Source organism: Centroberyx affinis, unplaced genomic scaffold (assembly GCF_046629955.1).
Source record: "Centroberyx affinis isolate AG114_WGS23_722 - 3 ecotype Tasmania unplaced genomic scaffold, CSIRO-AGI_Caff_v1 ptg000112l_1, whole genome shotgun sequence".
In the NCBI taxonomy this organism is placed as follows: Eukaryota; Metazoa; Chordata; class Actinopteri; order Beryciformes; family Berycidae; genus Centroberyx; species Centroberyx affinis.
In genome coordinates, this window is record NW_027278814.1 from 752,195 (window position 1) to 765,940 (window position 13,746).

The following is a 13,746-nucleotide window of genomic DNA, read 5'->3' on the forward strand; positions in this document are numbered from 1 at the left end:
CCAATACATACTGCTAATTGGCATTAAACTTAAAATGGCTTGCCTGTGTAACTGCCCTTGAAACTGTCATTTAGAAAATTGAAAGTTAAAGTCGTTTTTCATGTGATGTTTTCGTTACTTTGTCCATGTTCTCCGGTCATATTCATCCCAGTGTCATGAATGTTTAACATAGAGGGAAATCTTCAGCTTGTTGTCTGCATTATTCAAACCTTTTCTTCAAATAAATGTTTTTTCTTTACAGTGTCAGTAGAGCTTTGCATGCCAGCGTTGATAATGTGGGTGTGGAGACAGAGCTGGTAGAATGATAGAACAAAACAGCTGACAGACAGCTTAGACAAAGAGCTTAGAAGTGTTTGTTTTGTCTGTCTTGGCAACGCAGAGAGAATTCATAAGATGATCTCTCGCTTTGTTTGTCACTCTTGGCTTTGTCTCTTGCACTATTCTCTCTGTCTTCATTAACTGCATTCCTTCGTTCCTTCCCTTTGTTTATTCCGTGCTCTCTGCAGGTTTGTTTGCTTGGGGAGGTTCATGGTTCACTGGTCTCTCGAGGGAAAACTCTACGCCAGCCAGTGAAGAATCACCCGCTGGTCAGTCATCCACTTCCCCAGCCTTCACTAACCGCTCCCTGACTACAGAAAGCAATGACAGCTGGGTGAATTCAGAGATCCAGACCTCCACAACCTCCAGCCCTGCACCAGAAACCACCTCATCCAGAGGGGGAACCTGGGTCCGTGTCGTACCCTCGCAAGTGGGGACCACAACCCAGCCGAGTGACAAGAGGGAGGAGACGGTGACCTCTAGAGCCAGTGGTAGAGGAGGTAGAGGAAGGGGCAAGAAGAGAGGAGAGGACAGGGGGAGAGGAGAGGAGAGGGGCAGAGGAGGAGAAGAGAGGGCGAGAGGGGAAGAGAAGGGGAAAGGAGAAGAGAAAGGAAAAGGAGAGGAGGAGGGGAGTGGAGAGCTCGCCGGCGTGGAAGCAAAAGGGGAAATACAGTTCACTCGTCGACCTGTTGAACCAAGCAAACCCAGAGAAAGATCCAGAGAGAGAAATAGAGAGAGGGGTCATAGGAGAGGGCAGTCCACCACTACCACCACCAGTCCTACTAGTACTACCGGTCCTGGGTCAGACAGCATAGACTTATCCCTGTCCGCATCCCCATCCCCATACCAACCCCTATCTTCATCTGAAACTCCATCACCTTCGTCTTCCCCAACACCATCTCCCTCTGTGTCCCTGTCCCAATCATCATCTTCTTCTCCATCTCCGTCCTTTTCCCCGTCTCCCTCCCAATCCCTGTTTGACTCCCCATCCCTGTCCCAATCCTCGTCCCCATCCCAATCTCAGTCCCCATCACCGTCCCTGTCCACTTCTCCATCTCCATCCCCTTCATCTCCTCCCTCCTCATTCCCATCCGAATCCCAATCCCCATCCCTATCCCCATCTCATACCCAGACCTTGGGATCAGGGTACCCGGCTCCACCTCCACGATCAGACAACCAGGACGGCTCCAGGGACCAGCTCCCTTCTCTTCACTGGGTCCCAGTGGAGAGAGCAGTTGTTCGGGGAGCCGAGCAGCAGGCAAAGGGGTCTCTGGATTATCCTCCATCACCCTCCGGGCCCCCAGAGGAGGAGGAGCCTGCTTGGTCTCATTCTCTGGGATCAGGGGCTCCGTTACCTGGCAACATGGAGGAGGAGGGCAGCAGAGGAGGATTCAACCTCAGTACCATAACTCTGGGCCCAGGAGGTTAGTCTTTTTATCTTGTTTTTGGATCCTTATACTTCTGTCTGTTCCATGTTTATTGCTCTTTCAGTCCTTCAGCCTGTTGGTAGGCTTTGTTTTCCCTCATAGATTTTGGTATTATTCCACAAGAAAGCCTAATAAAACACACTTTCCTGCTGGCACCCTTAAGAGCAAGACTGAGCATTGTTTTCCTTTAACACCATCATACAATCTCTCCTCTCCTGACCTCGCCACTGGCTTATTTATTCAGAAAAATCATACTACATACCTTTTGTTGAGATATAGCCTGCCCGTATTCCCACGAGGACAAGGGACCGCATTCATGCCTCCATGCGCAATCTGTTGATTAGGTTCACAGCACATCATATGTCAGTGAAGCCTCTAGCTGGCCACCTGGTTTACTGCTTCTTTTTCACTTGATAATGAGAGTGCGTACGGGAAACATCCTATCACCCGGCAGTCGGAAGCCCCGTGGGCATCATGCTATCACACATTTCTATGGTGATTTATTTTGCTCCCTTTGCAAACAGCTCATGTCTTCGGCAGGGATGGGTGAGCTGTTTTCTTCACAGAGAGGGAGTGAGGAGTCTGTGCACAGCCTTGGATGGAGAACAACTGTAAACTGTATCGACATGGAGCCAAGGGCACGCATCTGGGATGCTGGTGTATATACGGGTTGATTGATTGACTGAGAGACCCTGGAGTCATGTAGGCAGAAGGTCTTGTGTTTTGCAAACCAGTACAACAAACACACAAACACACTGACAGCGGCGATATCCTCGCTACACAAACAGAGGAAGTGAATAGAGGAGTTCACAGGAGACCAGATATGAATAATGACTCTCAGCTTGAATCTCTCTCTCTCTCTCTCACACACACACACACACTCACTTTCACTTTCTCCCAGTCTCCTCTGGCAGGGTTGCATAGTGGTGGTCAGTATTTGCTCTCCTGACTGGATCACAGAGCACTTCATCAGTCAGTGTTCAATCAATGAGAGAGTGGGGAAGAGCAGCCCTATGTTGGCTTCAAAGCCCTCAAGGACCCTCGGCAGCATTACGCCTTCTATACATCATTCTCACACATGCACACACACACATAATGCAAACACTCACAAAGACACACATGCACACGGATACACGGATGCACACACACACACTGCCATCTAAGTTCTTTCTTTGCCTGGTCTTTTTACACGCATCTAGAACACCATGTCTTTCTATAACATTTCATTTCTATGTCAGTTTCTTTGTTTCTTCCTTCCTCTTCTCTCTTGCTCTTCGGTGCTTCCCCACTCTTCGTAGAAATGCCAACATCGACTGCAAGGTTTAAAATGCTGGAATACTGTACCTTATCTGAAAATCCTATTTCCAAACCATAACCGTATTTCCACAGTGTCTTGCGACATGTGAATTAATACTTGCAGGTACACTGCTGTAGTGAAGTATTATCTCTCTAAACTTATTTGTTGGATTTTGCTGTTTCCAGCTTGTTGTTGTTGTTTGTACCGGTGGTGTCAGATGCTGTGAAGAGCAAGGGACGGTCTGTCAGCTCCTTCTACAGCCTATTGATTTTTCTGCACCACTCGCTTTAATGAACGACCAATCGCACCAGGTTTATCTTTCGCACACACATGGACGCACACACGCAGGCTCGCACACATACACAGGTTTATAGTTCTTCTACTTGTCATAATAGTTGATATTTGTCAAGGCATGCCATGACTTTGACTGAAACAGAACATGCTAGTGCACGTCGGGCCGAGCTGATGCACGTTTAATGAAACGCATCACCGGCTTAAGCACCTGACTTCAGCAGAATTCAAACCATGAGCAGGGAATTAGCTCTCAAAACTCATCATAAATCTGTAGAGCTGAGGTCAGTGAGAAAACCTGGAGACCTTGCAATAGGAAACCTTCAGTCTTGTTTTTGTTTTTTTGTTTTTTTATGTTGTAAAGCAGCAAGCATGATGGTAATTTAGAGGATGGGAGCTTGAGACGTCTGCAGCTGGTTGGTTGTTGGATAGGATCAGCCTCAGGGCTAATCATAGCCAAGGTATTGATTTTCGCTCAGCGTACTGTGTAAACACACACACATACACACACACACACACACACGCAACCTTACACACCACCCCCTCCTAAGCAGTCCTCAGTGTCAGAGAAAGCTGGCAGAACAAAGACTCCCACAGCCTGGCTTTGTGGCCAGAATGAACGAGTGGTGGTTTTCAAAGACCTTAAGTTGCCATAATGAGCAGCTCAGGGGAGAAACACGTGGTAGTCCGTCCATTGATATGGAAATTTATAATTGTGGTAGGAGACCACACACACGCACGCATTTAGTGGGTGAAAAGCGGGCCCAGGCGCTCAGCGGGAGGTCTGCTCATTTCTGTTGAGGATAGCTAACGTCTGAAGTTCTCTCGCTGCCCACTACATTCTGTGGAGTGAGCCAAGGCTTGCTTTCCATATGGTAACCATGACAACTGTGGCTGTGAGTGGATGGTGAGGTTGGGGCTCCCTGGCTTCTGATCCCTTTGAAAAGAGACAGAGTGTGAAATGGATATCTGTGTGTTGTAACCATTGGTTTTGGCAGCGCTCGCGATGATGGAAAATTACAGTGGGATATTTTTTGGTGTTAATACATCCACTGAAATTGCAAATCTTTTCTCCCCGAGGCCAGGAGGAGTCACAAATGTGTTATACATTTATCCAATGCTCTAGCAGTCTAGCAGCGGTAAAGTACGTTGCATTTAAGCCATCCAACGCTAGAGGATCACCATGGAAATAAGTGTTTCCAATGCTTTCATGAGTTAGCCTCTAGGTTCAGATATACATGTATACGGATATTTTAACATATCCGCTTTTTGCTTTTTTTCACCCCAAAATGAATCAAATTAAATAAAAGAAAACTCAAATACTGTCCTATATGGTAACCCTAATTAACCCACACCCTTCATGTTGAATCCCCAATGCCCCCCCCCCCCCCTTTCTCTACTAGTTGAAGTGGAGCCCTGCGTGACTAACCCGTGTCTGCATGGAGGAAAGTGCCTTCCTCAGGGAAAGGGCTACAGCTGCTACTGCCCACAAGGATTCACTGGGGAGAACTGTGAGATTGGTGAGTACTGCTTAACACACACACACTTACACACTCACTCACATATGTCGTTTCCCCTACACACATACACACACACACATACAGACACATATGCACGCACACATTAACATAATATAGTCAGCTCTGTGTCTGTGTGTGTACGTATTGACGCAAGGCTTTCTCAGTGGGCTATTGGCAGGTCAGAGGTCAAGCTCTCCATCACAGTAGGACAGGACCCACAGAGGTTGTATGGAGGCAGAGGTCAGAGGTCAGGTTCTGGCAGTTAGAGTAGGGTTAGGGGTGTGGTCCATCAAGGTCAAACTGTTATTCTTTTCCAAGCGTTAGCTCTCACTGCCCTGGCTTTTTTTTGTTTGTTTTTTTACATGCAAACTGTAGTGTCAAGTAGTAAGGGTGCAGATCTCGTGAACAAATGGATCTGTTAATGCTCAAGGCTACATGAACTGGAAGGCACTCAGAAAGCACAATACTCCGCCAACGCTCAACAACTCTCCAACTCTCCAACTCTCCAACTCTCCAACTCTCCAACTTGCTGTTACACCCAAAGACATCATTCCAATCACTTTTAAGTTAAACCGATTTCTTGACTTGGAATCAATCTCTATCTCTGTTAATTGCATAGTTATGGGTAAAAAAGAAAAAGAAAAAGACAATCGTCAAAATGGCAAAAATCCCAGAGCCGGATCACCACCAAAATCTAATCAGCTGTTCCTTGGCTCAATGTCTATCTGTACACCAATTCATGGAAATCTGTTCATAGGTTTTTGAGATATCCTGCTGAGAGACAAACAAACAAACTAACATTAGCTGAGAGGAGCTGATCATTGGTCTCAGTGATGTCACTCTGAGAGGTTTGGTAGGTACAGGAAGGAGGTGCAGGACAGAGAGGGACTGAAAGCATCTGTACTCAGCATTAGGGCTGAAAGATTTTTACAATAAATCTAAGGTTTAAGAGTTTATAGTTTAAAGTTAAGTTTTTCTTGTCATAATTTTTTTAGACCTTAATATTTTACTTGATTCATGGACCAAAGATTAACCACAGTTCTAAAACACGTCCAAATCCAGTTTGGATGTCCCAGCTCTCTGTTAAGCAATTAATTGCAACCTCTGCGATTAGGAAATTGCAGAAGTTCATACTGGGATTTCGATTTTGTTTTTCCAATTAATTGTTCAGCTCTACTCAACATTCTCTAAATCATTCATTTCTCTATCTGTAACTATTTATCTCTCTCTCTCACTCCCCCTATTGTTTTCCACTAGGCAGTTGCCAGGACAGCTAGGGGTCCTAATTTGGGGTCCTGAACATGTGCTCAGCTCATTAGGCAGCCATTCCACGTGGAGCATTCAGGGCGTGAACACGTTATGAGTAAATTGTCTGTGTTTGTAGTCCCATTCGTTCTCTACACTTGCTTCAGTACCTCAACCTCTGTGTCTGAAGACTTCTATAAAATGTGTAGTTTCACCTCTGTGTCACTCTCTCAGCGGAATCCCACTGTGCATGAGGAGCCCGGCATTCATTCAATAGAGTGGCCATGCCCTGCCGTCACTTTTTATTCTGCACTCTCTAAATTTGCAGGTCCAGTTCTCTGTTAGAAGGTCAGACTTTTCTAGCCTCCATCAGTGTGCGTACATTCCAGGTTGCCAAGTTTTCTATCTTACCTCCGTCAGTGTCACAGATAGACGGATGGATGGATGGACAGACAGACAGAGACAAACTGACAGACAGCAGCTGATGCTCGGGTAGGCTGGGAAGCTTTGTATGGATTTGCAGAATTTGCAGTATTATCTCTCTCAGGAGCAGCTTCCCCTCTGCATAATGGATGAGAAGGATGAGAGGATCAGACATCTTATACCGAACAACAAAGAGCCGGAGTGTTTTTAATGGGGAAAGAGAGGAAACGGTGTGTGGTGAACAGTGAGCTGGAGCATCATGGGGTCAGGGAGCAGGGGTCATTCAAGGTCATGCTGGTCACGATTACCTGAGAATCCTTAAAAAGATATTTCTTATTTGTACACTGCGACATTTTGAATTTCTGGCATGTCCATATGAGTTCATTAGCTGCAGACTGATGATATTGTCCTGCGTGTCCGTAATTGCTTACTTTAATTTTGAAAATCCAATCTAAACTCTATTCTACACAAATTATAGTAATGTTGACCTAGATAATATTATTTTTTTCTGTCTCCAGCATCATATTCAAGTTATTCTGTCTGTTTGCAATTACTAGATGATGACTATTATTATCTATTTTCATAAAAAAGAGTCTAAGAAAAGCCTCAATGACTACATTGTCAGAAATTATCACTGTGCCTATCAGCCTGCAGGACGTCCAACCTCTGCACCTATTGGCTAAATGGACTAATGTGGGATTTTATGGAGCATTATCTATCACCTAAACACCTACAGATTCTCTCAGCATTGGCAGTGAAGCGTTGTTGTGTCTAGTGACAACAGTCAGTTTCCCTTTCCCAAATCTGAAAGCCCCCCAGTCTCACTTGGAAGATGTGCCACATTGGTCATACATGCAGAACTGAGCCTTGTGGTCTAAAGTTGTCACACTGACTTGGATAACGGGCTAAAGGTCACGCTAGTTTGGTCTGTCTGACACTTTTTTAGCTCTTCACAGTCACTGACCTTTTTCGGGGTTGAGCTTTTTTCTTGGAACTAAGTAACCCTTACCAACCGAGGACATTCTTTGAAGTAACTTTGAGCTCTTAAGTAGCTTTCATCCTTGTCCTCTCGCTGTGAGTTTTAATAGATTTCTGTGGTCCGAGGCTATATCAGTTATTCTTTTCCAAAAAAAACACAACGGTGAAAGAAGATTACATGGCCTCCATTTATAATATAATGATAATGGGATACTTTATCGATCCCTGTTGGGAAATTTTCCTATCGCTTGCCTACTTTCACAGAAAGGTCAGAGAACAGAACAGCTGTACTGGAGCTGTTCAATGTCTTGCTCAAGGACACTTCAGCGGGGCGGATGCTGTCCTTCATGGGGGCTTGAACCCAGATCCTCTGATTTAGGGCCGGTCTCCCTGCTGACTAGTCCACCCAATTTGTTTCCATACTTTCACGCTTAAAAGGAAAAGCAACACAGTTTGCAGGCTGTTATTATTCCTCTCTCATGCAAGCTCACATTTTGTACAGAGACTTTCTTATTACTCACAAAATATCTGTCATTTTTTGTCATTGAGGAGCAGAGCTTAGCATTCACTGCAACCTCTTGTAAATAGAGAAAGTATGACAAAGAAAGACAAAAAGAAGAGATTAAAGGACATATGTCAAGTCAACCTTAAACTCTGCAGACGCATAATGAAGGACGTAATAATCCCTGAAAGGCTTTTAGAGTGTCTTGCTTCGTGAGAGAATGAGGACAAAAACAGAAAAGCAAAAGAGATTAGAGTGTCCCTATTCTCCTCACACCCAATTTGAGTTATTGTACTGTACTTCTTGAGAGGAGACAGGATGAGCATGTTTTGCATGGCCAACATGGACACATTTCGCTGTTTAAACCAGGGCTAATGACCAACTAATGTTGTGTTAGTGCTTGATTGGCAGCGCAAGCCTCTAACACGCTTTTCCTTTTCGAGCAATCCTTTTAATCATAACCCTAATGAGCTTGCTTCTCTGTTCCTCACAGATGTTGACGACTGCCAGTCTGACCCGTGTGAAAACGGAGGAACTTGCATCGACAAGATCGACTCGTTCCTCTGCCTTTGCCTGCCCAGCTATGGAGGAGACACGTGTGAGAAAGGTGAGAGGGAGAATATTGCATAGAAATTAATCAAGAACTGATTATTTCTGGCTGTGTGAGTGGAATTCTCATGCATTCTTTGTTCCTAATGAATGCTCATGGATTGTGTAGCATGAATACATTCAGTAGATGTTTATGCAGCCTGTATGGTGAAATAGTCAGTTCCTTGCCATCTGATCCCAGCAGTAAGAGGCCTGTTGCTAACTGTGCTGGTGGAAATAATCCTGATCAGTGTGCAGCATCTGTTACCGCTATATGTCACAACCCAATATCACAAAGCTCCATCTCTCTCTCACTATCAGGCAGTGTATCTGTATGTGTCACAGGGCTGCAGGGTGACAGATGCAGACTGAGACTCCTGCGTGCACACACACACACACACACACACACACACACACACACACACACAAGGCACATGCACACACTGAAAATGGAAACATGCGTACACATTCTCGCTCATGCATGCCTCTGTATACATACAGTTTCTTTTTTCTTCACCCTTTTCTGCAAATATTCACACATGAGTACAAGCACGCGCACATATTCATACGCACACACACACACACACACACACACACACACCTACAGACTCTCCTCACCTCACTGGCTTCAGCCACCTCCAGCTCCTGATCCATCCTCCCTGTGTGTGTATGTGCCTTGCGCTAATACTAATGAGGATTAATGAATATCTAACCTTTGCAGTTACAAATGAATCCACAGCTCTTGGTGTTATTAATGAATACTAATAGTGCAGAGAGAGGGCCACATGTGCTGTGAATTGAAAAAGAGCCTGCATAATTACAGTTTATGTATTTAGCCTCTCAGAATGCCAAAGCCATATACTGTACTCTTCTTCTTCCTCTCTCCTCTGTTCTCGTACAACCTGTTTTATTTTACATGTTCTCACATGTCTTCTAATTGCCCTTCAGTAATAATCTTTGCCCCTGCCTTCTCTCATTTCCCTTTTCTCCCTTCCATCCGTCTTCACAGACATTGAAGGTTGTGAGCATGGCTGGAGGAAGTTCCATGGTCACTGCTACAGGTAGGAAAGGAGGAAAAAGCCATAAAAATAAATAAAAAGAGGTACAAAAGATGCACCTGTAACCACAGGTGCCCCGTCTATCTGGATTACCCTCTTCCATACCCTTGGGTTATCCTTGACATACTTACAGCAGCGCTCTGTACCATTTAAACTCGTCTTGCAGCGTATTATGCCATACATATTTTCATACCGCTGTTTTTTGCTTTTACTGTATTCTCCTATAGATATTTTTCTGGTTTATTTCACAGGTACTTCACCCACCGACACACCTGGGAGGATGCAGAGAAAGACTGCAGAGAGCACAGTGCCCACCTCAGTAGTGTCACCTCCGCTATCGAGCAGGAGTTCATCAATGGTGTGTGTGTGTGTGTGTGTATTTTTAAACCATGCTGCTGTCATTGTTGGTATTTCTATGATGCGAGGCAGGGAGAGCATGGAAGAGGAAGGGAGAAGAAGAAATAAGCCACAAATGAGATGATATAGAAAAAGGTAGAGAATAAGAACAGGCAAAGGGACAGAGTATGAAAGACAAAGATGTGTGTGTGTATGTGTAGATGATGTGTAGGTGTATGTCAGAGTTTTCACCATAGTAGCTTAGTAATTAAGTCTAATGAGAAAGTGTTTTTTTCCAGGTCTGGGTCACGACAACGCCTGGATTGGTCTGAATGACCGTACAGTGGAGGAAGACTTCCAGTGGACAGACAGCAACGATCTGGTTAGGATCAGTGTCTTCAAGCATCAGCTGCATATATTGAACCTTTTTTTGTTCATTATGAATCAGTATTCAGTATTTTTCCATCAATTTTCATCTTAATTTATGTGCAAAATCCCTTGTATATTCTCAAAAAAATGACAGAGACATTAATCTGAAAAGAAAGCGGGTACAGCTGAAGTCTTTTGTCTTTTTGCGGTGCAGGTGTATGAGAACTGGAGGGAGAGCCAGCCGGATAACTTCTTTGCAGGCGGGGAGGACTGTGTGGTGACCATTGCCCATGAGGACGGCAAGTGGAACGACGTGCCCTGCAACTACAACCTGCCCTACATCTGCAAGAAAGGCACAGGTAATACTACTGGACTGACTTTTACCACACAATGGCATCATTCAGTAGCTAAAAGGTAAAAAGGTAATACTACTCAGGGTTTCTACTCCAGTGCCTACAAACGCCAATTGCTGCGTAAGACACATTCAAGTCCAGTCAAATCTTAACAAATGGCAGTTCATTCTGTCAAAGTGACAAGGTTACATGCTTGACTTGATCTCAGTGTATCAAAGCTTATTAATTGACAGATATTTTCATGTGAGTAGACAAAAGTTTTGCTTTTTTCATACAGTTTTGTTGCTTGTACTGACTCACTGACCAGCTGGACACCTAACGTTAGCCACCAGTCTTTTTAGTCTTTATCAAGAAAACATTTGCTCTCTTTCTAATCCACTGATATTCCCCACAAAGTCAGTCAATAGTCTGTCAGACTTCAATAACTGTATGACATGGCTTGCTATTTTTCCTCTATAAAAGGTCATAACAGCAGACGATAAAAACCGATAAGAAAAGACAAATTAAGTGAATATTGTGGCTCTATCTCAAACCTTTACTGATTTTGAGAGCAATATCAATCTCTATCTACTTATTGCCTCTCTCCCAAGGGATCACTTACACTAGTCCAGGCTGCAATACTGTAGCTGCAGTTATTGTCAATTACTGCCTTGTTCACAAATATGATCTGAAATTCCCAGAAGACATTTTGCCAGGTATTTCTGACACTCACCCCCGCCCACACCCTCCCTCTATAATCCTACCCAGCCAACCTGAATGTTAATGCAATGAGACCCAGTAGGATGCAAAGCAATGTAGAGAAAGGGACAGGCTGAAAACACAGCAGAGAGAGAGAGAGAGAGAGAGAGAGAGAGAGAGAGAGAGCTGGAGAGAGAAATAAAGCATTCAGCACTGTGGGCTTGTCGTTTGTCTGGTCATGGTCTCATGGCTCTGTGGTTTGGCTGTGCTCCCTGTCTGCTGCAGAGCCCCGTCACCTCCCTCTGGCCTCGCTACAGCGCTGCTCACCGCTCAGACTCAGCAGTAAGGCTGCCATCTAGAGGCAGCAAACACCTGCAACACTGAGCTCTAGCAACAGCATTTGAAGTTTTGTGACAGTTCGGTCAAAAGCAAAAGCACAGTGGGGACAGTGGGCTAAAGCTGTGCTCCTTTCCTGTACATTTATCTAATTTGTAGTCAATAGATGGATCAGGGGTGAAAATACAGACTGCCCTCCTTGATATTTTATCCTGGGTATCCAGACTCTATGCCAATTACAGGTGGGACAGATTAAGTCAGTGAATTGAAGTGAGGTTGTTAGTTTTTAGTATTAGTTAGTATTTGGTCACAAAACCATTTATGATTATTGTGATTGCTCCAATTCAATAAAAAATATTTGTCCACAGGGATTATAAAACCAGCATAGCATTTAAAAACAGTAAAACTACATAGAAATATGTAAGATACATACAGACAGACAACATCTTGTGCATAATTCAAACAGGTGATAGGTGAGTTGGGATAGAGTAAGAAGGGGCCGGGTTATGAAGTTACAAAAGCTTACAGTCTGTCTTTTTGCTCCATATTCATCTTCTGATGTGAAATAGATATTGATTAAATGATTGATTTAAAAAAAAATCCAACTTCAGCTCACTGTCCTACGTCTCATTCTTTTCTCTAAATGATCCTAACACAGAATGTATCATCATTAATTTTATTCATTTGGCAGTGCTGTGCGGGACCCCGCCTGCGGTGGAGAACGCCCACTTGATAGGTCGGCGGAGGTCACACTATGATATCCATGCGGTGGTGCGTTACCAATGCTCCGAAGGCTTCTACCAGCGCCACATCCCCACCGCACGCTGCCGGGCCGACGGGAGCTGGGAGCGCCCCAAGATCATCTGCACAAAGTGTGAGTGGCTGACAGCTGAGTCACATACAGCTGTGTTCAGTGCATACTTAAGTTGTACTATGTGCTCATGTTGTATAGCAAATGTTATTCTTGTTAATATTTTATTCTTCTTTTTTTTCCTCCCCATCTCCCAATTCCTCATCAAGAGACATTTTGCCTCTGGTTGTCATTGTAAATAAAAATGTGTTCTTAATTGACTTGCCTGGTTAAATAATGCTTAGATAAAACATACACTTTTATATTTTATGCAATTAGCTGATGCTTATATGCAGAGCAACTCACAATGAGTGCAACAGTAAAATAGGATTCATTTCTTATCATCACTAAAATTACAATCAACCAAAAATAAGGCCATAAAATAAGAGAATAAGGGAAAAGAGCAAGGAAAGAAATATAATAAGAGCTAAAGGGAGAGATAAAAGGGATTTTTCTTTTTAGAGCAAGTAGAAAGGGGATATCATTCAACTGGGAAAAAGTGATATGAGGTACTTTTTAAAAAGATGAATTTTCAGTCTACAATTCAGCTATATGTGTACATACACACATATACACCATAAAGCCAGATAAACACATTTGTTTTGGGGTTTTTTTCCTTAGCCCGGCGATCCCACCGGTACCGACGCCACCACCATCAGCACCGTGAACGCCGGAACCACAGGAGACACGGAGGAGAGGGTCACAGGGCCAGAGAGGACACACACAGCCACTACTGAACCAAATAATACAACGTCCGCAATGCCTGGGTGCTAACCACGGCCCATAAAGAAAAGACAATAGTTCACATCAGAACCATTCCCATCTTCTTTTCCTGCTTTTTATCATTCTCAGTTTAGGTTTATTCCTCCTGCTGAATATGGTATTCCCGTTCTAACACTTATCTCCATAACCCCCTTCATTGAGTTCTGGTGTTTTGGGGCTGCTGTTGTGTTTTTTACTCCCACCTCCTTCACCCCAGGTCCATGTGAACACTAACGGTTTCTGTCTTATTAACACGGCCTCTCTCTAACATCTCAGTAAACCCTCAGCCTGTCTATGAATAACCCTCTCTCTGGTCTGAGAGACTGACACCAGTGTGATCGCGTGTGCGAGCGTGTGCATGTAAGAGAGAAAATTAGAGAAACGTGAGTCACTTTTCTTTTTAAAGTTTGCTTGT

General features: G+C 44.1%; 1 protein-coding gene across 1 annotated transcript in view; it reads left to right on the forward strand.

Annotated features, from left to right (window-relative positions):
* Positions 1-13,325, forward strand: part of LOC139650462 (neurocan core protein-like) — a 37,961-nt gene extending 24,636 nt beyond the window's left edge. The window contains exons 12-20 of the mRNA XM_071527144.1: positions 507-1,742; positions 4,737-4,853; positions 8,495-8,608; positions 9,599-9,650; positions 9,899-10,005; positions 10,283-10,365; positions 10,567-10,711; positions 12,411-12,593; positions 13,191-13,325. Of these exons, the coding sequence (XP_071383245.1) occupies positions 507-1,742; positions 4,737-4,853; positions 8,495-8,608; positions 9,599-9,650; positions 9,899-10,005; positions 10,283-10,365; positions 10,567-10,711; positions 12,411-12,593; positions 13,191-13,306 (2,153 nt within the window). The 3' untranslated portion in view covers positions 13,307-13,325. The remainder of the gene's footprint in view (positions 1-506; positions 1,743-4,736; positions 4,854-8,494; positions 8,609-9,598; positions 9,651-9,898; positions 10,006-10,282; positions 10,366-10,566; positions 10,712-12,410; positions 12,594-13,190) is intronic.
* The last annotated feature ends 421 nt before the right edge of the window (positions 13,326-13,746 follow it).